At 55.3% G+C, this 22,089-nt stretch overlaps 1 protein-coding gene across 1 annotated transcript in view; it reads right to left on the bottom strand.

Moving 5' to 3' along the window:
• fbn2b (fibrillin 2b) overlaps window positions 1-22,089 on the bottom strand; it is a 408,379-nt gene that overhangs the window by 15,938 nt on the left and 370,352 nt on the right. Inside the window, exons 57-60 of the mRNA XM_072482639.1 lie at window positions 21,749-21,955; window positions 11,698-11,823; window positions 9,838-9,960; window positions 4,269-4,385 (exon numbers count right to left, since the gene is read on the bottom strand). Coding sequence (XP_072338740.1) covers window positions 4,269-4,385; window positions 9,838-9,960; window positions 11,698-11,823; window positions 21,749-21,955 — 573 coding nt within the window. The remainder of the gene's footprint in view (window positions 1-4,268; window positions 4,386-9,837; window positions 9,961-11,697; window positions 11,824-21,748; window positions 21,956-22,089) is intronic.

The following is a 22,089-nucleotide window of genomic DNA, read 5'->3' as shown; positions in this document are numbered from 1 at the left end:
ACTCACCCACCACACACTGGGCAGTGTATTTACTCAATCAACTGTCATGTGAGAGTACCATTAAGACACGGATGTTTAAGCAATGTACCTTTAAGAAAACAGTGATGTCAGAGAGTGGGTGGAGCTGAGTTTAGGTCAGCCATTTTGAAGTTTGAGTTTGAAAAAGAGCTTGTGTGTGTCTGTGTGTTTCCAGAGAACAGCAGTTTGGAGGAAAAGAGCTTGGGGAGTGTCTGTGTTTGCAGTGAGCTGGATTTGCTGTGATATCTGTCATGAAAGACTATCCCTGGACCATTTGGGTGATTTAAACTCATAATAGTAAAGCCTTTAATCTGATGTGATTCTGTTTAAAGGTGTTTAGTCTCTTGGAAGTTTGAAGGAACATTTTAAGGAATTATTTACTGTTGTAATATTTTCAGAGTTATCTTTGAAGTAAGGGGTGTTAAGCGAGCCAATGTTTATTTAAGATGTTAAGTTGAGTTCATGGAATAAACATTGTTTTGTGTTTAAAAACCCACGTGTCCATAATTGTAATCCCACACCTAGGGAACAAGCCGTGTGCTAGGAAAAGCAACAAATACATTAAAGCGGGTGGTTGGTTGAACTCCATGATACATTTTGGGGTTCTGAAAACACCTCGCGCATAACCCAACACACACTGGGAAGTGAATTTACTCACCCACCACACACTGGGCAGTGAATTTACTCACCAGCCACACACTGGGCAGTGAATTTACTCACCCACCACACACTGGGCAGTGAATTTACTCACCCAACACACACTGGGCAGTGCATTTGCTCACCCACCACACACTGGGCAGTGAATTTACTCACCCAGCACACACTGGGCAGTGAATTTACTCACCCACCACACATTGGGCAGTGAATTTACTCACCCACCACACACTGGGCAGTGAATTTACTCACCCAACACACACTGGGCAGTGAATTTACTCACCCAACACACACTGGGCAGTGAATTTACTCACCCACCACACACTGGGCAGTGCATTTGCTCACCCACCACACACTGGGCAGTGAATTTACTCACCCACCACACACTGGGCAATGAATTTACTCACCCACCACACACTGGGCAATGAATTTACTCACCCACCACACACTGGACAGTGAACTCACCCAGCACACACTGGGCAGTGAATTTACTCACCCACCACACATTGTGCAGTGAATTTACTCACCCAACACACACTGGGCAGTGAATTTACTCACCCACCACACATTGGGCAGTGAATTTACTCACCCAACACACACTGGGCAGTGAATTTACTCACCCAACACACACTGGGCAGTGCATTTGCTCACCCACCACACACTGGGCAGTGAATTTACTCACCCACCACACACTGGGCAATGAATTTACTCACCCACCACACACTGGGCAATGAATTTACTCACCCACCACACACTGGACAGTGAACTTACCCAGCACACACTGGGCAGTGAATTTACTCACCCAACACACACTGGACAGTGAATTTACTCACCCACCACACACTGGACAGTGAACTTACCCAGCACACACTGGGCAGTGAATTTACTCACCCAACACACACTGGACAGTGAATTTACTCACCCAACACACACTGGACAGTGAATTTACTCACCCACCACACACTGGACAGTGAACGTACTCACCCACCAGACACTGGACAGTGAATTTACCCAACACACACTGGGCAGTGAGTTTACTCACACAACACACACTGGACAATGAATTTGCTCACCCAGCACACACTGGGCAGTGAATTTATTCACACAACACACACTGGACAATGAATTTATTCACCCAACACACACTGGGCAGTGAATTTATTCACCCAACACACACTGGGCAGTGAATTTACTCACCCACCGCACACTGGGCAGTGAATTTACTCACCCAACACACACTGGGCAGTGAATTTACTCACCCACCACACACTGGACAGTGAATTTATTCACCCAACACACACTGGACAGTGAATTTACTCACCCACCACACACTGGACAGTGAATTTACTCACCCACCAGACACTGGACAGTGAATTTACCCAACACACACTGGGCAGTGAATTTACTCACACAACACACACTGGGCAGTGAATTTACTCACCCAACACACACTGGGCAGTGAATTTATTCACACAACACACACTGGGCAGTGAATTTACTCACACAACACACACTGGACAGTGAATTTACTCACCCAACACACACTGGGCAGTGAATTTATTCACCCAACACACACTGGGCAGTGAATTTACTCACCCACCGCACACTGGGCAGTGAATTTACTCACCCAACACACACCGGATAGTGAATTTACTCACCCAACACACACCGGATAGTGAATTTACTCACCCAACACACACCGGATAGTGAATTTACTCACCCAACACACACCGGATAGTGAATTTACTCACCCAACACACACCGGATAGTGAATTTACTCACCCAACACACACCGGATAGTGAATTTACTCACCCAACACACACTGGGAAAGCTATCTGCCGATTGAACACACTGAGCAGGGTGTTTACCTGTTCAACACACACGGGATAGGATATTTACCCAATCAACACTCATTTGGCAGAGTATTTACCCATTGAACCAATGTGGAAGATCATTTTCTTTATTGGAGCAACCCACATTCTTGCTGGTGTGAATGGTTTAACATCCATTATGTGGAATGACTCAGAACTCATAACATTATATTCTGCAGTCTCTCCTTCCTTCCCTACGTATGGTATGCATTGTTTGTACAGCATGCAAGAAACAATATTTTTCACTGTATACTAATACATGTGACAATAATAAATCAAATCAAATCAAAGAACTGCTCTGAGTTGATCCAACTGTGTAAGGGATAACTCTGAACGATTCTAATTTTCTCAAACAAGAATCAATTCAGATTTGGATATGAATGGAGAATAATACCCAGCGCGATTCAACTAAATGGGAACAAAGTTCCATCACGAGCACGTTAGCCACGTGTTTCCTGTCCCCACAGCACTGAGAAACACGTGGCGATAATACACCTCTCGCGTTAAATAAGGGGCTTCAGTGGCCAAGGCTGCACATAGTCCTGTTTTCAACACCGAGGAGCTCTACTCGCTGGAACCCCTCAGTATATCGAGAGATCAGGACCTCATTTTTAAATGACATCCCGATCTCAGAGTCCCCTGACGTAACTCCCGACCCTCCCCAAGCCCCAACTGACTATGGGTGGGCCCCCGCACAGCCACCCAACACCACACAGGGTACCTCCAGGCCAATCACCAGTGCACAAAAAACACAAGCTTGGTACATTGGCAGTGCCAACCTGGCAGTGCCCCTGCCAGCTGGAAGTGCTGTCATAATATACACCATATTATGGTGCAGACACACACACTGATGGACACACAGCAAGACCAATCAACACACACAACACCGCAGCCAATCACCAGTTAGAGCACACTCACTATAAAGACAGAGGGCATCAGTTTTCCCGCTCATTCGGGATGCAGCCTCTTAGAAGGACAGAGATTACAGCTTACAGCACAGATCTTCACCATGTGCTGAGTGCATAGACTGGTTAGGACAGGCATAGGTCTTTAGTTTAATCTAACATCGTGTTAACCCACAGTGAAAGTATGTTCAACAGTTTCTAACTTAATAAAATAGTGTTGTACTATTTTAAGTGTTGGTGGCCTGTATGTGTTCCATGGATCCAGAGCACCCAACACATCAAGTGCCACCTGTGCACATTGGCAGTGCCAGGCTGGCACCCAGGTGGCACTGCCTGGGTGCCAAGTTGCCAGTGCCTGGGTTCCCAGGTGGCATCAGCAATGCCAGGGTACCACCCTGCCCAAAGGCCATACACTGGGGGTCCCCAATTCCCTGGGAGACCCCGATGAGTGCCGTTTCATCTGGTCCCCATTTGTAGAGATCATCACTGAACAGCACTTGCAGAAGTCTCCAAGTCAAATGAGATTGATCCCACGCTTCAGGTAACTCGAGAATCTGCACATAAAAGTGAGACTAGCTGTCTTACTTCAATATGCAGATTTGCCAAAAAGTGATCCCGTCCACAATGGGCTGGATTTGTATCGCAATGTCTCGCGAGATCGCATTAGATCTCGAGAGGCATTGTGAGCCGGGTAGATCCCTGGGAGCAGGGTCTCTCGGCTTTTATCGGCCACGCTGTGTCGCCATGAGCTGCTTTTCGGGCGCATCGTGGCCGTTGGATCACGCCCACAGTCTTTTGCATTTGTTCACATTTACTCACCAATGCACGACGTGTGGTGTTGTGTGAAGCCAGGTGGACACTTGCATGCGAAGGATCCAATCGTGTTAACACACAGGAACTGACAGTTGTGCTGTTTTGTTGAGCATTCATCAAGATCTATGGAGGAAACAAAAGAAAAAAGTAGGAATTACTCCAGAGGATGTGAAATAGAAATGATCTCAGAAGGCTAAAGAAATGAAAACACCTTGGGTGGATGTGAAATAGAATTTTTTCTGGCAAGTGGTTTGTGGGGGTGTGGTTGTAGAGAGGAGTTAAAAGCAGCATACAAAGAAAGAACAAAGAACAAAGAAAAGTACAGCACAGGAACAGGCCCTTCGGCCCTCCACGCCCGTGCCGACCATGCTGCCCGACTAAACTACAATCTTCTACACTTCCTGTGTCCGTATCCCTCTATTCCCATCCTATTCATGTATTTGTCAAGGTGCCCCTTAAATGTCACTATCGTCCCTGCTTCCACCACCTCCTCCGGCAGCGAGTTCCAGGCACCCACTACCCTCTGTGTAAAAAAACTTGTCTCGTACATCTACTCTAAACCTTGCCCCTCGCACCTTAAACCTATGCCCCCTAGTAATTAACCCCTCTACCCTGGGGAAAAGCCTCTGACTATCCACTCTGTCTATGCCTCTCATAATTTTGTAGACCTCTATCAGGTCGCCCCTCAACCCCCGTCATTCCAGTGAGAACAAACCGAGTTTATTCAACTGCTCCTCATAGCTAATGCCCTCCATACCAGGCAACATCCTGGTAAATCTCTTCTGCACCCTCTCTAAAGCCTCCACATCCTTCTGGTAGTGTGGCGACCAGAATTGAACACTATACTCCAAGTGTGGCCTAACTAAGGTTCTATACAGCTGCAACATGACTTGCCAATTCTTATACTCAATGCCCCGGCCAATGAAGGCAAGCATGTTGTCTGCCTTCTTGACTACCTTCTCCACCTGTGTTGCCCCTTTCAGTGACCTGTGGACCTGTACACCTAGATCTCTCTGACTTTCAATACTCTTGAGGGTTCTACCATTCACTGTATATTCCCTACCTGCATTAGACCTTCCAAAATGCATTACCTCACATTAGTCCGGATTAAACTCCATCTGCCATCTCTCCGCCCAAGTCTCCAAACGATCTAAATCCTCTGTATCCTCATCGCTATCCACAATTCCACCAACCTTTGTGTCGTCTGCAAACTGACTAATCAGACCAGTTACATTTTCCTCCAAATCATTTATATATACTGCGAACAGCAAAGGTCCCAGCACTGATCCCTGCAGAACACCACTAGTCACAGCTCTCCAATTAGAAAAGCATCCCTCCATTGCTACTCTCTGCCTTCTATGACCTAGCCAGTTCTGTATCCACCTTGTCAGCTCACCCCTGATCTTGTGTGACTTCATTTTTGTACCAGTCAAAGGCCGACTGAAGTCCATCTAGGCAACATCCACTGCCCTACCTGCATCAATTATCTTTGTGACCTCTTCGAAAAACTCTATCAAGTTGGTGAGACACGACCTCCCCTTCACAAAACCATGCTGCCTCTCAATATAATGTCCATTTGCTTCCAAATGGGAGTAGATTCTGTCTCGAAGAATTCTCTCCAGTAATTTCCCTACCACTAACGTAAGGCTCAGCCTGTAGTTCCCTGGATTATCCTTGCTACCCTTCTTAAACAAAGGAACAACATTGGCTATTCTCCAGTCCTCCGGGATATCACCTGAAGAAAGTGAGGATCCAAAGATTTCTGTCAATACTTGCTGAATAATTGTGCTGAGTTTCAATGCCCCAGTTCTTCAATGTGAGTAGCATTTTCATTAAATAGTGTAGCTCTGGGTTCAGGGCTTTGTTGATCAAATCTTTTAAAATAATATAAGATATAGATGAACAAACCAGTTAACCTAAGCAAGTGAGCCAAGGGCTGGAGGGCAATAGCCTTGGACAAGGTTACAGATTCTAAAATCTATAGAATTCTATAGATATCTCTCCTGCAGGATAATGAAAGGACTGCAGAAGACGGTTGATTTCGGTTGGTATCATCAAAGAGAGTTCCGTCGAAAACCTTTGACAAACGGAACTCGAGAACAGTATTAACAAAGTTGTCAGGATAAATGGGACAACAACTTTACTATTCCCTAAACTCTGAGATTTACAGATTTGGGAAAGGAGAAGTCCCAGTGGAATGAACAGACATGGACTCAAGTTGAAGTGGCTTTGAGAGGCTGTGGATGGGGCAGGATCCAGGGACCCTGGGCACAGTGGGGTCCATGGGCACAGAACAAAGCGAGGTCCAGGGGCACAGGTGGAGCAGGGTCGAGGGATGTGGAATGCAGCTGGGCCAAAGGGGTCTCTCTGGGCAGAACAGGAATGTTGGGCTGCAGATGGATGAGACCAATTGGGGGCTGAATTTCCTCCCCCTGTCTGTATAAGTTAGACAGTGCACTGCTGCATTGCAGATAAACATAGATGTATTCACATGGTGCGGCCTTCACCCTGGGGTGAAAGCACTCCTGGAGTGGGTGAGAAGATGTCCACTGTCCAGTACACTTGCAGCAACATGATTCCTGTCACCTTTGGGGTCTCCAACAATCCCGATACTCCTTGTCATCCTACTAAAATCTCAGGTGCTGGTAGACTACGGGCTGGATTCTCCGATTGTGAGGCTATGTCCTCACGCCATTGCGGGAACGGTGGCGTTTACATCCGAACATTCGGCGCAAAACGACCACCGATCCTCCGTGCAGCTGGGGGCTAGCATGCCGGCAGCATAGAGCACCTGGCTCTCGCTGCCGATAGGGCCCAGAGAATTGCCGGATCCGTGGCTGTGCATGCGCGCTGTGGTGGCCGGCAGCGGCCTCGCCGTGCAACATGCGCCGGTCGCTTGTGGACCCAGCCTGCGAAATAGTCCCCCCACTTTGGTGAGCACCGGACCACCCCCAACAGTGCCCCTAGTCCCTGATAAAGTCCCCGCTGCCCGCTGATCGGCCCTCCCCGACTGTGGCGGCGCTAGACTGAGTCTGCAGCTGCCAGGCCGAGTTCCCGGCGGATGAGATCACTCGCGACCCACACTGTCGGGAACTCGGCCGGTCGGGTGCGGAGCATCGGGGGGTGAGCCTCTGGCAATGTCCTGAGGCCGTCGGTACGGCCGCTTTGGAGGGAGCTCGGAGTACGCCGCTTAGGAGGGGGCGGAGCATCGCGAAAGTGGCATCGCCCCCGATTTGGTCACGAACGGGGATTCTCCAGCCGATCGCAAATGGGCATTGGTGACCGGAGAATCCTGAGGGCACAAAGTGGATTTCTCAGCAATGGTGAAAAGGTCTTTTATGTCACACTTGCACTATTTAGATACAATTCACATGAAGCTGTAATTTTCAGAAGGGAGTTTCCCACCTCCAATGGGGATGCCCCTGAACCACAGAACAGGTGAAAATCAGGGGCTGGATTCTCCGCAGCCCCAAACCGAAATCGCGTTTGGCGCAGGGGCGGAGAATCGTCTTTTACACCCGAATCGGGCCCGGCGCCACTCTCGCGAATTACGCCGCATGGCTGGGGAGACATTGCCAGAGGCCCTCCCAGCGATACTCCGGCCGCCCAAGTTCCCGATGGCGTGGTTCTAACCACGTCTGGTCAGTCGGGACTCACGCGAGGCGGCTGCAGGAAACTGGGGAGTGAAACGCCAGCGCTTCTACACCGGCGTGGGGACATAGCGCCATCTTTGGAGAATCCAGCCCCAGTTGTTTCTGGTTTCTGCACCAATTTCCTCATTTTTTCTGTCGAGTGCTCCAGAAACAGGTGCTGACAGAATAGATATGTTTATTTTAAGCATAGTCTCTATTCTAACTTAGGAAACACAGCAGCCCGTTTACCCACAGCAAGATCCCACCACAATAATGACCAGCTAATCTGGGTTTTTCAATGGTTGTTGGGGATAGGTATTGACTAGGACACAGATGGTAGTTAATAGGTAGATAGAGACATACCGGTAATATCACTGTAATAGTAATCCACAGGCCCAGACCCTGGGGATACAGGTTCAAATCCCACCATGACATTTGGTGGAATTTGAATTCAATTGTTAAATCTGGAATGTGAAGCTGGTCTCAGTAATCGTGACTTTTGTTTTTAAATAGTGGGCGGAGTGGTATCACAGTTGCTTCACAGCACCAGGGTCCCAGGTTCGATTCCGGGCTTGGGTCACTATCTGTGCGGAGACTGCATGTTCTCCCTGTGTATTTGTGGGTTTCATCCGGGTGCTCCGGTTTCCTCCCACAAGTCCTGAAAGCCAGGCTGTTAGGTAATTTGGACATTCTGAATTTGAATTCTCCCTCTGTGTACCCGAACAGGCGCCGGAGTGTGGCGACTAGGGGACTTTCACAGTAACGTCATTGCAGTGTTAACGTAAGCCTAATTGTGACAATAATAAAGATTATTATTATCATCAGATGTGGGCATCACTGGCTGGGCCAGCAGTTATTGCCCATCTCAAACTGCTCTTCAACTGAGTTCAGAAAGCTTTTTTCCAAAGGAATCAACCACATTACTGTGGGCCTGTAGGCCAGACCAGGGAAGCACAGCAGATTTCCTTCCCGAAAGGACTTTAGTGAACCAGGTGGGTTTTTACAACAATTGACAATAGTTTCATGGTCATTAACTTTTATTATATTTATTTTTTATGTTTAGATATTTAGAGCCCCAACCTCTTTCTTTTCCAATTAAGGAGCAATTTAGTGTGGCCAATTCACCTACACTGCACATCTTTTTGGGTTGTGGGGGAGAAACCCACGCAGACACGGGAAGAATGTGCAAACTCCACATGGACAGTGACCCAGGGCCGGGGTCGAACCTGAGTCCTCGGCACCGTGAGGCAGTTGTGCTAACCACTGTGCCACCGCGCTGCCCATCATTATACTTTTAATTCCAGATTCTTATTGAATTCAAATTTCACCATCTACCATGGTGGGATTCGAACCCAGATCCCCAGAACATTACCCTGGGTCTCTGAATTACTAGTCCTGCGACAATACCATTACACCACTACCTCCCCTAAACCATGAAACTATTATTGATTGTCACTTAAACCCATTCCTTTAGGGCAGAAAATCTGTCAGGTGGCCTAACTGTGACTCCAGATCAAAAGCAATGTGGCTGGCTCTTAGCTAGCCTGTGAAATGACCTAGCAAAGCACTAAATACAGGGACAGTTGGGTTGGCAACAAATTCTGGCCTTGCCAGAGCGATGGCCACATCCCGTTAAAGAATAAAGCAAAAATCCTCCCTGCTCTTCTTCAAATTAATGTCATGAAATCTTTTACATCACAAAAGAGGGCAGGCAATGCCTTGGTTTAACACCACAGCCAAAAGATGGCATCTCGGACAACGCAGTATTCCCTCGTTACTGAACTATAATTGCCAGCCTAGATTTTCAGAGACTCAAGCCTCCAGTGTTGGACCTATTCCTGTAACTTTCTGACTTATTGGCAAAGAGTGCTATCCATTGAACAAAGCTTTAGTGTTTTTGGGCTGTAAGCAGAATGCATAGGCCCCTTACTTCAGCCCCCTACCTCTACACGTCTTGCCATCTGCCTGCAGGATGTAGCCTCGTGGACATGAACACTGGTAACTGCCTTCAGAGTTCTTGCAGATAAAGTTGCAGGGTTTGGGTGACTGCACACACTCATCGAGATCTGTAAGGAAACGACAAGGAAGAAGGTGTTAATGCTGAGTTAGTCCTGGTGGTCCCATGTACCCAGTCCTGTCAGAATCATCATGAATGTGAGGATCACTCTTAGTCCCAGATGGCCACGGAGTGTATCATTTCGGAATGTAAACCCTGACCTCCCTCTCTGATGGTCCATCTGCTGAGCAGGAACAATAGCGTACAGAGGAACACTGAATAACAATTGAATCAATTCTTCTATCACACCTTTTTCACTGGGATTACCATATTATAAGGTCTCAGAATGCTGTGTTGACCTAATGAGGCTTCTTAATCAGTAATCATCTTTTTGGTTCTTGTTTAATCACCTAACCTTAGTCTTAATGGAAACAATTAACTTGACAAAAAAACAGAAAATGCTGGAAAAACCCAACAGCCCTGGCATCATCTGTAGTAGCGTTTTGAGTTCTATATGACTCTTCGGAGCTCGACATATTGGTTTTCATTAAGATTTTGGGCAGTATTCTCCAGTCTCCAAGCCACATGTTTCTTGACGGTGGGAGGGGGGCACACCGTGCCATTCTCTGCTCCTGCTGCAGAAGCCACCCTATCCCACCGGGAAACCCACGGGTGGGGTGAGCTGCCGGCACAATTACAGAATCCCGCCACCAGGGAACGGCTGGAGAATTCTGGCCTTAGTTTTGGGATCTCGTCCTCAATCAAAGTCTCTACAATTACCCCAACAATCATTAATTCTCTAAAGAAGTAAAATCACAACAATTTTTGAATAATTTTCCACATCTGGAGAAGCTTAGAGACCTTTAAAGGAGACACAAGTAAAATTACTTGTATGATAGATGAGCCCGCTCTCACCCCTCGCTCTATAACTGAGCTTGCCTTGTCTCGCTTTACTTTATTAACATTATAATGGTCACTATTTCCCTGAACTTCCCTCTCTTGTTCTTCTTCAGCTCCAAGTATCCATTGTAACAGCACTGTGGATGTCCCTGTAACTCATGGAGTGCAGTGGTTCCAAGAAGGCTGCTCGCCATCTCCTTCTTAAGGGCAAATGGAGATGGTCAATAAATTCTGGCCTGGGCAGCAAGGTGGCACAGTGGGTTAGCCCTGCCGTCTCACGGCGCCGAGGTCCCAGGTTCAATCCCGGCTCTGGGTCACTGTCCGTGTGGAGTTTGCATATTCTCCCCGTGTTTGCGTGGGTTTCGCCCCCACAACCCAAAGATGTGCAGGGTCGATGGATTGGCCACGCTAAATTGCCCCTTAATTGGAAAAAATGAATTGGGTATTCAAAATTAAAAAAAAAAAATACTGGCCTAACCAGAGATGCCTAAATCCCTTGAACGGCTGTAAGAAAAATGCAACTGCATGCTTCCTCTTCCCTTCATCCTCACAGTGTTCAAATCATCCTACTCTCTCAAAACCTAACCCATTCTTTCCTAGGATCAGAAAACTGTGGAATGGTTCGCCTCCCTGAGCCTGTTCTCCCTGGCAGAATCTGCAGGCTTTTAAAATCCGAACTTAGGCCACCTGCTCTCTGCTTCCTGACTTACCTTGACTTCTTCCCTACTCTTTCCAACATGAGAGGTGTACAGCCCTTTGGGCCTTGAGCTGCCACTTGGGTTTTTCAATTGATAAATAGAATACATTTTTCCTTATACAAGAAATACGCTGATATGTGCACAAGAGCATTGCCTGCAAGGTTGCTGTGCATCACTTACTTGGAAAGGATAACACAAAGGGTTCTTACCAACACAGGAGGTTGCTGTTAAATCAGTGGTGTATCCAATATTACAGAAACAGCGGAAGGAGCCCATGGTGTTGATGCACTGCCCATTCTTACACAAGTTAGGTATCACTCGACACTCATCGATATCTGTAATGTATAATATATTATTTGTAATATGTAAACGTGGGCGAAATTCTCCGTTATCGGCGCGATGTCCGCCGACCGGCAGCAAAAACGGCGCAAATCCCACCTGCATCACGCCGTACCAAACGTCGCAAAGTCTCCGGCCCGGAATGGGCTAGCAGCGACGTGACGCTATCCGCGCTGGCTGACGTGGTTCACGCCGTGCGGGGTCATGCACGCCGCACGGCGTGGCCGCTCATAAGACGCGCTGCTCCCCCACCCGACTAGAAGACCCGACCGGATGGCCGCCCGCCGCTCAGCCCCAAGGTTCCAGTCCCGCAACATTGAGGCGCTCCTGGATGCAGTGGAGCAGAGGAGGGAGGCCCTGTATCCCGGACACGGCTGCAGAGTTGCCCCACGCCACAGCCGGCGTCTGTGGAGGGAGGTGGCAGAGGCCGTCACCGCTGTGGCCCTGACACCACGGACAGGCACCCAGTGCCACAAGAAGGTGAACGACCTCGTCAGAGCAGCCAGCGTGAGCCGCCCCCCCCCTGCCCGATATCCATATCCCCCCTCCCCCATATCCTCCTCCCCATATCCCCCATATCCCCCCTCCCCCATATCCCCCTCCCCCATATACCCCCTCCCCCACATCCCCCCTCCCCCATATCCCCCCTCCCCCATATCCCTCCTCCCCCATATCCCCCCTCCCCCATATCCCCCCTCCCCCATATCCCCCCTCCCCCCTCCCCATATCCCCCCTCCCCCATATCCCTCCTCCCCCATTTCCCCAAGTGAATCCAGCCCTAACCTTAACCTCTGCAATACACGCGCAACCGATGGCGTGCATTCATATACCTATCTAACACTGTTGCCTTTTACCCCTGCCCCCCCCCCCACAGGAGAAATGCGCACACAACACCAGGGAGCATGTGAGGACTGGAGGAGGCCCAGCTGATGAGAGGCCACCTACCGAACATGAGGGAAGGGCCCTGGAATTGGCTGGCGGACCTGAGGACCGGGAGGTTGCTGATGCAGAGGTCGGGGGCCCACCAGCAAGTGAGCCACCGACAGCCCGTCCCCATATCCCCCCTCCCCCATATCTCCCCTCCCCATATCCCCCCTCCCCCATATCCCCCCTCCCCCATATCACCTGATCACTGCCTGCGTGTCTAACCATGCATGCTTCATTGTGTATCGCAGGAGCAAACGTCGAGGCACCCATCCCCGCAGATGCAGACCGCCCGCATGATGCCCCTCGGAGACCACGGGAGATGGAGAGACCCGGACCCTCTGGCATGCGACGCCCGCAGGATGCCCCTCGCACACCATGGGAGACGGAGAGACCCGGACCCTCCAGCATGCGACGCCCGCACGATGCCCCTCGGAGACCACGGGAGACGGAGAGACCTGGAGCAACAGGGAGACGACGCCCCCGCCTCGTGCGGGTGCGGCGACGCAGGCATGTGCCACCCAGCGACGAGAGGGGCAGCCACAGGCCCCCGTCACTGCCGAGCCACGAAACCACAACCCAGGACACCCCTACCCAGGACACCCCTACCCAGGGCACCACTACCCAGGAAACTGAAATACCGGACAGTGACTCAGATTGGATGGGCGGAGACGAACCGCCACCCCAAAGTGCCATGGACTCAGAGACGGACGATGCGCACGACACAACGCCACTGCTGTCACCAACACCCTCCACCATCGCAGAAACACTCACCTCGGTTGTGCACCTTAGTGATGAGGCGTCTGGTACACTCACTGGTGCGCACAACACAGCCGTCCCGGTACAGCAGGTGGAGGTAGGAGCAGCAGAGGGGCCGGGCGGTCGGAGGGCAGCCCGGCGCACGCGAACATCTGCCGCCCAGATGGATCCCGGGTTCCTGGAGTTACCACACCCACCCATCGCCCCGATGCAACCACCGAACCTGGGACGAGCGAAGAGGGTGATGGCCAGCTTGCGGCGGCTGCAGTCACAGGTGGAGGAGTCCACCCGTGTCCAGGAGCTGGCAGTGGTGCCAGCCATGCGTGCCACCCAGGCCGACACTGCACGGGTGGCGTCCGCGGTGGAGGCAATGGGTGCGACGGTGTCAGACATGGGGAACGGTTTGCGAGGCCTGGGGCTTTCTGTGCAGGCGGCGTCTGTGGCCCAGGACATGGCTGCCCTCTCACAGGAGGCCATGAGCCAGCGCCAGCGGCAGATGGCAGAGGCGCTCAATGCCATGGCCCAGTCTCAGCAGGCCATGGCCCAGTCTCAGCAGGCCATCGATGAGGGCATCGGCGCCATTGCCCATGTGCTAGCCGGCATCGCACAGTCACAGACAGGGATTGCCAACTCCCTGAGCTCCATGGCTGCAAACCTGCAGACCCTTGTCGATACCAGCACGGGCCTCCAGGACTGGCAGCTCCAGATGTCGGGGGGGCGTCGGATGGCCAGTCCGTTCGCATCCCCCACCCATGTAGAGGCCTGGGGGCCATCGGGCACCCCGAGGGAGGAGGAGGTGCTGGGGCCTGTTCCGGGTCCCATTGTAGGGGAGGTCCCGGAACACCTCAACACCTCAGGCTCCCCCCTTCCGTCCCAGGTGCATCGGGTGGGCAACGGGCAGGACAGGCTGGCAGCTCGCCATCCCAGTCGCCCGGGCCGCAGCCTGGCCCATCTAGGTCAGGATGCCCCAGGAAACGGCCGCCAAAGGGATCCCGTGTCAGAGGGCAGGAATCACAGGAATCCACTTCCAGTTCTGCTGTACCGTCTGGGGAACTACCTAGGCGTAGTCAAAGGGCCCGTAAGGCCAAACAATTAGACACTGAGTAAGTTGGCACGGGTGCAGGGCTTAGATGAGTTTTAGGGGCTAGGGCACGTGCATGAACTCCTTTTGTTATTAAAGTCAATGTTACACCTACAGAAGCTGCCTTTGTGCTCTGTCCAAAGCGTGCAGGGGTGTCATGTACGTTGAGCGCAAGTGTGTGTGTGAGGGGTGGTCTTACCTCAGCCCCAGGTGAGTCTGCCCCCTTCCCCCTGGGCCGCCATCAACATTCCCCGGGCAGAGGACGGGACCGTGCGCTGCAGTGTCATAGCCGCATGCAGGGATGGTCCGGGTGGATGGTGGTACTGTGGCCATAGGTCAGACATAGTCCAACGATGTGGAGCCAGGAGCTCATCGCAGGGCGGGTTGTCATCATCCTCCATGGCCTGCAATAGACACGCGTCCACCGGCAACTGTGTGAGCTCGGCCGTTGTGCCGCAGGTGGATCGGCAATGGGGGGGTGGTGTGCATGCGGGCGGGGTGGGTAGGGTTGGGGAGGGGGGTGAGGGTGCTGGGTGGGTGGATGGGTCGGGGGTGTGGGTGGTCGGGTGTTTCCATGATGTGCGGTCTGTGGCCATACTACCCGATTCCCACGCCCATCTAGTCAGTGAAGCGGGCGTCTATCAGCCTGTCCCGTGCCCGCTGGCCCAGCCGGTAACGGTGGACAGCCACCCGCCCGTGTCTAGCCCGTCTGCCCTGACCATTGCCCCCATCCCCCTCATCTGGGGAGGACTGCGCCTCTTCCTGCTGCTCCTCCACTCCGCCCTCCTCTGCCTGCGGCACATCGCCCCTCTGCTCGGCTATGTTGTGCAGGACGCAGCACACCACAATGATGCGGCCGACCCTATCTGACCGATACTGGACGGCGCCCCCAGAGAGGTCCAGGCACCTGAAACGCATCTTCAGCACGCCAAAGCACCCCTCTACCACTCCCCTTGTCGCTATATGGGCGTCATTGTAGCGGTTCTCCGCCTCATTGCGTGGCCTCCGTATAGGCGCCATCAGCCACGATCGCAATGGGTAGCCCCTGTCGCCCAGCAACCAGCCCCTCAGCCGGGGATGGAGTCCCTCGTACATGCCGGGGATGGATGACCGCGACAACACGTATGAGTCGTGTACACTGCCCGGGTACCGGGCGCAGACGTGCAGGATCATAATGCGGTGGTCGCAGACCACCTGTATGTTCATCGAATAGGTCCCCTCCCTATTGGTGAACACGGCCTTGTTATCTGCAGGTGGCCGCACGGCGACGTGCATCCCATCAATCGCGCCCTGTACCATGGGGAACCCGGCCACGGCAGAGAAGCCCACGGCCCGGGCATCTTGGCACGGTCCCTGGCACGGACCCCCGTCCCCCTCCCCAGCACGGACCCCGTCCCCCCGTCCCCCTCCCCGGCACGGACACCCCCCCCCCCCCCCCCACATCCCCCTCCCCGGCACGGACCCCCGTCCCCCTCCCTGGCACGGACCCCTGTCTCCCGGCACGGACCCCGTCCCCCCTTTCCCCTCCCCAGCACAGACACCCCCCCCCCACATCCCCGTCCCCGGCACGGACCCCCGTCCCCCTCCCTGGCACGGACCCCCGTCCCCGGCACGGACCCCGTCCCCCCGTGCCCCTCCCCAGCACGGAACCCCTCCCCGTCCCCCTCCCCGGCACGGACCCCCGTCCCCCCGTCCCCCTCCCCGGCACGGACTCCGTCCCCCCGTCCCCCTCCCTGGCACGGAACCCCCCCCCGTCCCACTCCCAGGCACGGACCCCCCCCCGCCCCGGCACGGACCCCGTCCCCCCATCTCCCTCCCCGGCACAGACCCCACCCCCCCGTCCCCCTCCCCGGCATGGACCCGTCCCCCTCCCCGGCACAGAACCACCCCCCCCGTCCCCCTCCCCGGCACGGACACCCCCCCCCCCACATCCCCCTCCCCGGCACGGACCCCCGTCCCCCTCCCTGGCACGGACCCCCGTCCCGCGTCCCCCTCCCCGGCACGGACCCCCGTCCCCCGTCCCCCTCCCCGGCACGGACCCCGTCCCCCCGTCCCCCTCCCCGGCACGGACACCCCCCCCCACATCCCCCTCCCCGGCACGGACCCCCCGCGCCCCCAGTCCACCTTCCCGGCACGGACCACACCCCCCCCGTCCCACTCCCCGGCACGGACCCCGTTCCCCCGTCCCCCTCCCCGGCACGGACCCCGTCCCCCGTCCCCCTCCCCGGCACGGACGCCCCGTCCCCCTCCCCGGCACGGACCCCCGTGCCCCTCCCCTGCACGGACCCCGTCCCCCGTCTCCCTCCCCGGCACGGACCCCCCGTCCCCCTCCCTGGCACGAACCCCTGTCCCCCTCCCCGGCACGGACCCCCGTCCCCCTCCTCGGCACGGACCCCCGTCCCCCTCCCCGGCACGGACCCCCGTCCCCCTCCCCGGTACGGACCCCCCCCATCCCCCTCCCCGGAACCCCCCCCCCCCGTCCCCCTCCCCGGCACGGACCCCCGTCCCCCTCCCCGGCACGGACCCCGTCCCCCAGTCCCCCTCCCCGGCACGGACCCCCGTCCCCCTCCCCGGCACGGAAACCCCCCCCCCGTCCCCCTCCCCGGCACGGACCCCCGTCCCCCTCCCCGGCACGGACCCCCGTCCCCCTCCCCGGCACGGACCCCGTCCCCCCGTGCCCCTCCCCGGCACGGAACCACTCCCCGTCCCCCTCCCCGGCACGGACCCCCGTCCCCCTCGCCGGCACGGACCCCGTCCCCCCGTCCCCCTCCCCGGCACGGACCCCGTCCACCCGTCCCCCTCCCCGGCACGGAACCCCCCCGTCCTACTCCCAGGCACGGACCCCCCCCCTCCGCGGCACGGACCCCGCCCCCCCGTCTCCCTCCCGGCACAGACCCCGCCCCCCCGTCCCCCTCCCCAGCATGGACACGTCCCCCTCCCCGGCACGGAACCCCCCTCCGTCCCCCTCCCCGGCACGGACACCCCCCCCCCACATCCCCCTCCCCGGCACGGACCCCCGTCCCCCTCCCTAGCACGGACCCCCGTCCCCCGTCCCCCTCCCCGGCACGGACCCCATCCCCCCGTCCCCCCATCCCCCTCCCCGGCACGGACACCTCCCCCCCACATCCCCCTCCCCGGCACGGAGCCCCCGCGCCCCCCGTCCACCTCGCCGGCACGGACCCCGTCCCCCCGTCCCCCTCCCCGGCACGGACCCCGTCCCCCGTCCCCCTCCACGGCACGGACACCCCCCCCCCCCACATCCCCCTCCCCGGCACGGACCCCCCGCGCCCCCCGTCCCTCTCCCCGGCACGGACCCCACCCCCCCCGTCCCCCTCCCCGGTACGGACCCCGTCCCCCTCCCCGGCACGGACGCCCCGTCCCCCTCCCCGGCACGGACCCCCGTCCCCCTCCCCGGCACGGACCCCGTCCCCCGTCTCCCTCCCCGGCACGGACCCCCCGTCCCCCTCCCTGGCACGGACCACCGTCCCCCTCCCTGGCACGGACCCCCGTCCCCCTCCCCGGCACGGACCCCCGTCCCCCCGTTCCCCTCCCCGGCACGGACCCCCGTCCCCCTCCCCGGTACGGACCCCCGTTCCCCTCCCCGGCACGGAACCCCCCCCCGTCCCCCTCCCCGGCACGGACCCCCCTCCCCCTCCCCGGCACGGACCCCGTCCCCCCGTCCCCCTCCCCGGCACGGACCCCCCCCCCCGTCCCCCTCCCCGGCACGGACCCCCGTCCCCCTCCCAGGCACGGACCACCGTCCCCCTCCCCGGCACGGACCCCCGTCCCCCGTCCCTCTCCCCGGCACGGATCCCCCCCCGTCCCCCTCCCCGGCACGGACCCCTGTCCCCCTTTCCGGCACGGATCCCCCCCCGTCCCCCTCCCCGGCAAGGACCCCCGTCCTCCTCCCCGGCACGGACCCCGTCCCCCTCCCCGGCACGGACCCCGACCCCCGTCCCCCTCCCCGGCACGGACCCCAAGTCCCCCTCCCCGGCTCGGACCCCCGTCCCCCTCCCCGGCACGGACCCCGTCCCCCGTCTCCCTCCCCGGCACGGACCCGCCGTCCCCCTCCCCGGCACGGACCCCCGTCCCCCTCCCCGGCACGGACCCCGTCCCCCCGTCCCCCTCCCCTGCACGGACCCCGTCCCCCCGTCCCCCTCCCCGGCATGGACCACCCCCCCTCCCCGGCACGGACCCCGCCCCCCCGTCCCGGACCCCGTCCCCCCGTCCCCCTCCCCGGCACGGAACCCCCGTCCCTGTCCCCCTCCCCGGCATGGAACCCCCCCCCCCCGTCCCCCTTCCCGGCACGGACCCCCGTCCCCCTCCCCGGCACGGACCCCGTCCCCCGTCTCCCTCCCCGGCACAGACCCCACGTCCCCCTCCCTGGCACGGACCCCCGTCCCCCTCCCCGACACGGACCCCCCGTCCCCCGTCCCCCTCCCCGGCACGGACCCCGTCCCCCGTCCCCCTCCCCGGCACGGACCCCGTCCCCCGTCCCCCTCCCCGGCAGTCATCCTCCCTTCCCCGGCACTCACCCCCCTCCCGGCACTCCCCCGGAGCCCAGCCCACTCTAACCACCTCCCCCGCCGCTCACACACACACACAACCCTACACACACCTCTCCCCCACACATACAGGCCACACCATTGCCTCTCCAGCGGCCAACCCCCCAGGCCGTCACCCACCTCCACGCTGGTCGGTGTAAACCTTGAGCACTGGTTGACACCGATTGAAAGGTGGTTTGATTTACACCGACGTGACCATGCTTCGGCTCATCCGGACGGGAGAATATCGGCAGCCCCGAAATCCATTGCCTCGCGCCCACCCGTGCTATTCTCCGAGGCGTGCGGCGCGATTGACGCCCTGCCGACTTTTCTCCCTTCGGAGAATTCGGCGGGCGGCGGGGGCGGAATTCACTTCTCCGCATTGAAATTCATCTGCCACCTATCTGCCCATTCCACCACCCTGTCTATGTCTTTTGAAGTTCTACATGGTTCTCTTCACAATTTACAATACTTCCAAGTTTAAACTTGAAATTGTCACCAGCACACCAAGATCTAGATTATTAATAACACAGCAAGAAAAGCAAGGTTCCAAATACAGAACTCTAGGGAACATCACTACATACCTTTGACAAAGGGTATTCTGGACTCGAAACATTACCTCTTTTCTCTCCCTACAGATGCTACCAGACCTGCTGAGATTTTCCAGCATCTTCTCTTTGGTTTCAGATTCCAGCATCCGCAGTTATTTGCTTTTATCACTACAAACCTTCTGCCAGCCTGAAATATTTCCCTGCTTCCTATTAGTCAGACAATTCTGTATCCACATTGCTATTGTCCCTTTTATTCCATGAACTATAACTTTAAAGTCTGCTGTGTGGCACTATATCGAATATCTTCTGAAAGTCCATGTACACCACATCAACAGCATTACCCTCGTCAACCCTTTCTGTTACCTCCTCAAAAAACTCCAACAAGTTAGTTAAACAAAATTTCCCCTTTAGAAATCTGTGCTGGCTCTTCCTAATTAACGTACATTTTCCCATGTGACTACAAATTATATCCTGAATAATTGTTTCTGGAAGCTTGCCCACTGTTGATGTTAAACTGACTGCCCTGTATTTGCTGGGGCTATCCTTACAACCTTTCTGAACAAGGGCATACATTTGCAATTCTCCAGTCTTTTTAGGCGCCTCTCCTGAGTCTCGAGAAGACTGGAAGATTGTGGCCAGCGCCCCTGCAATTTTCATTCTCACTTCCTTCAATACACTTGGATGCATCTCATCCGGTTCAGCTGCCTTGTCAACTTTCAGTACCAACAGTCTTTTCAACACTTCCTCCGCATCAATTTTGAACCTCTCTAGGGACAGAATTTGCTCACCTGTCACCACGTGCTGTGTAGCATCTACCTCTTTGGTAAAGATGGATGAAGATTGGCTGGAGTTCCATTGGGACTCAGCTTTGAAACAAGTTTGATATGAATCGTTAACATGGAGTAAATTTTAACAGAGCATCACCTTCATAAGAAAGTGTGCCACAAAGACAAATCTCCTGAAATTCACCATTGCATTGCTGCTTTGTGACTTCTCCATTGATAGTGACATGGCCCCCTTCCCAAATAAGTGTTTGACAATCGCTGGTGTATCAATACCAGAGCCGGTGTCCTCCAGGGCTATGCCAAAAGTGTATCAGCCAGAAATGTTCTACCGAAGAGTTAATGGAGTGCAGTCAATCCTCACACTGAGGCAATACATACTGGGGATACTGTAATTGCACTGAAATGCACACCAGCAATTCTATCGCTCACAGACATTGGAACTGATCCAGCTTGGAATATCAACTCAAGGCTCTGCTTCCTTCTCCATTCTGCCTTTTCCAAAGGTTGACATCTCCTGGAATAGTGCCAGCAATGATGGGCTCAACCAATGGGGTGGCATGGTGGCGCAGTGGTTAGCACTGCTGCCTATGGCACTGAGGACCCGGGTTCGATCCTGGCCCTGGGTCACTGTCCGTGTGGAGTTTGCACGTTCTCCCCGTGTCTGCGTGGGTCTCACCCCCACAACCCAAAGATGTGCAGGTTAGGTGGATTGGCCACACTAAATTGTCAAATGAAGCATTCACACTGAATGAGTGTAATCACAATCCCCCAAGAGAGTGATGACGTGGCTCATCGGACATTTTGTTACCGTTAAATCAGATTGGAGTTTACTGACACAGCGGGTACACAGAGGAGGTCATTTTCCCACATTGTGCCTCTGACCAGGACCCTCGCCCAGAGAAAGTATATTTTGGAAATTCTGGCACATGGTTTTCCAACCACGAACCAAAATCCATGCCGGCCAAGGCCAAAATTTTCCAGTCCCTCTGGAGTGGGTTTTCCCACGGTGGAGGTGGCTCACCGTAGGCTACCGGCGGCATCTCCGGTCCCAACAAAGTCATTGACAATTTGTATGGCTCGCCCTTCCTGTCATCAGAGAACGCATGATAGGGTCCAACTTCAGTGAGACTGGAAGATCCTGCCGGTGGGAAAACCCAGAAAATCCTGCCCAACTATCAGAAGCCAAGGTGGACAAGGCTCTTGGCTGATGTAAGGTTGGAAAATTACTCATGGAGTCGACTAATAAACGACTGAGGACCTGTATAAATCTGCCTTACCTCTACCATCTGTGGCATATCCAGGTCCATGGGGGCACATTTTCTTATAACGGGCAGTGCCAGGCAGTGGGCACAATTCACATTGGTTGCCCCATCCCCTGCCTCCATTACAGCAACATTCAGACTTGGTAACTAGGTTACGGTTGGTGGATGACATCTGACACATGGTTTGCAAAGCTTCGATGAAACAGAACCCCTGACGATTATCTGGGATAAGAGAGGACAAAGATGTGCAGGTTAGGTGGATTGGCCATGTTAAATTGCCCCTTAGTGCCCAAAGATGTGTATTTTAGATGCGGTTATGGGAATAGGGTGGGGGAGTGGGCCTAGGTAGGATGCTC

The sequence above is a fragment of the Scyliorhinus torazame genome, chromosome 18, assembly GCF_047496885.1.
Source record: "Scyliorhinus torazame isolate Kashiwa2021f chromosome 18, sScyTor2.1, whole genome shotgun sequence".
NCBI classification, from domain to species: Eukaryota; Metazoa; Chordata; class Chondrichthyes; order Carcharhiniformes; family Scyliorhinidae; genus Scyliorhinus; species Scyliorhinus torazame.
The sequence above is the reverse complement of the archived record's forward strand: the minus strand, read 5'-3'. Positions and strand labels throughout refer to the sequence as shown.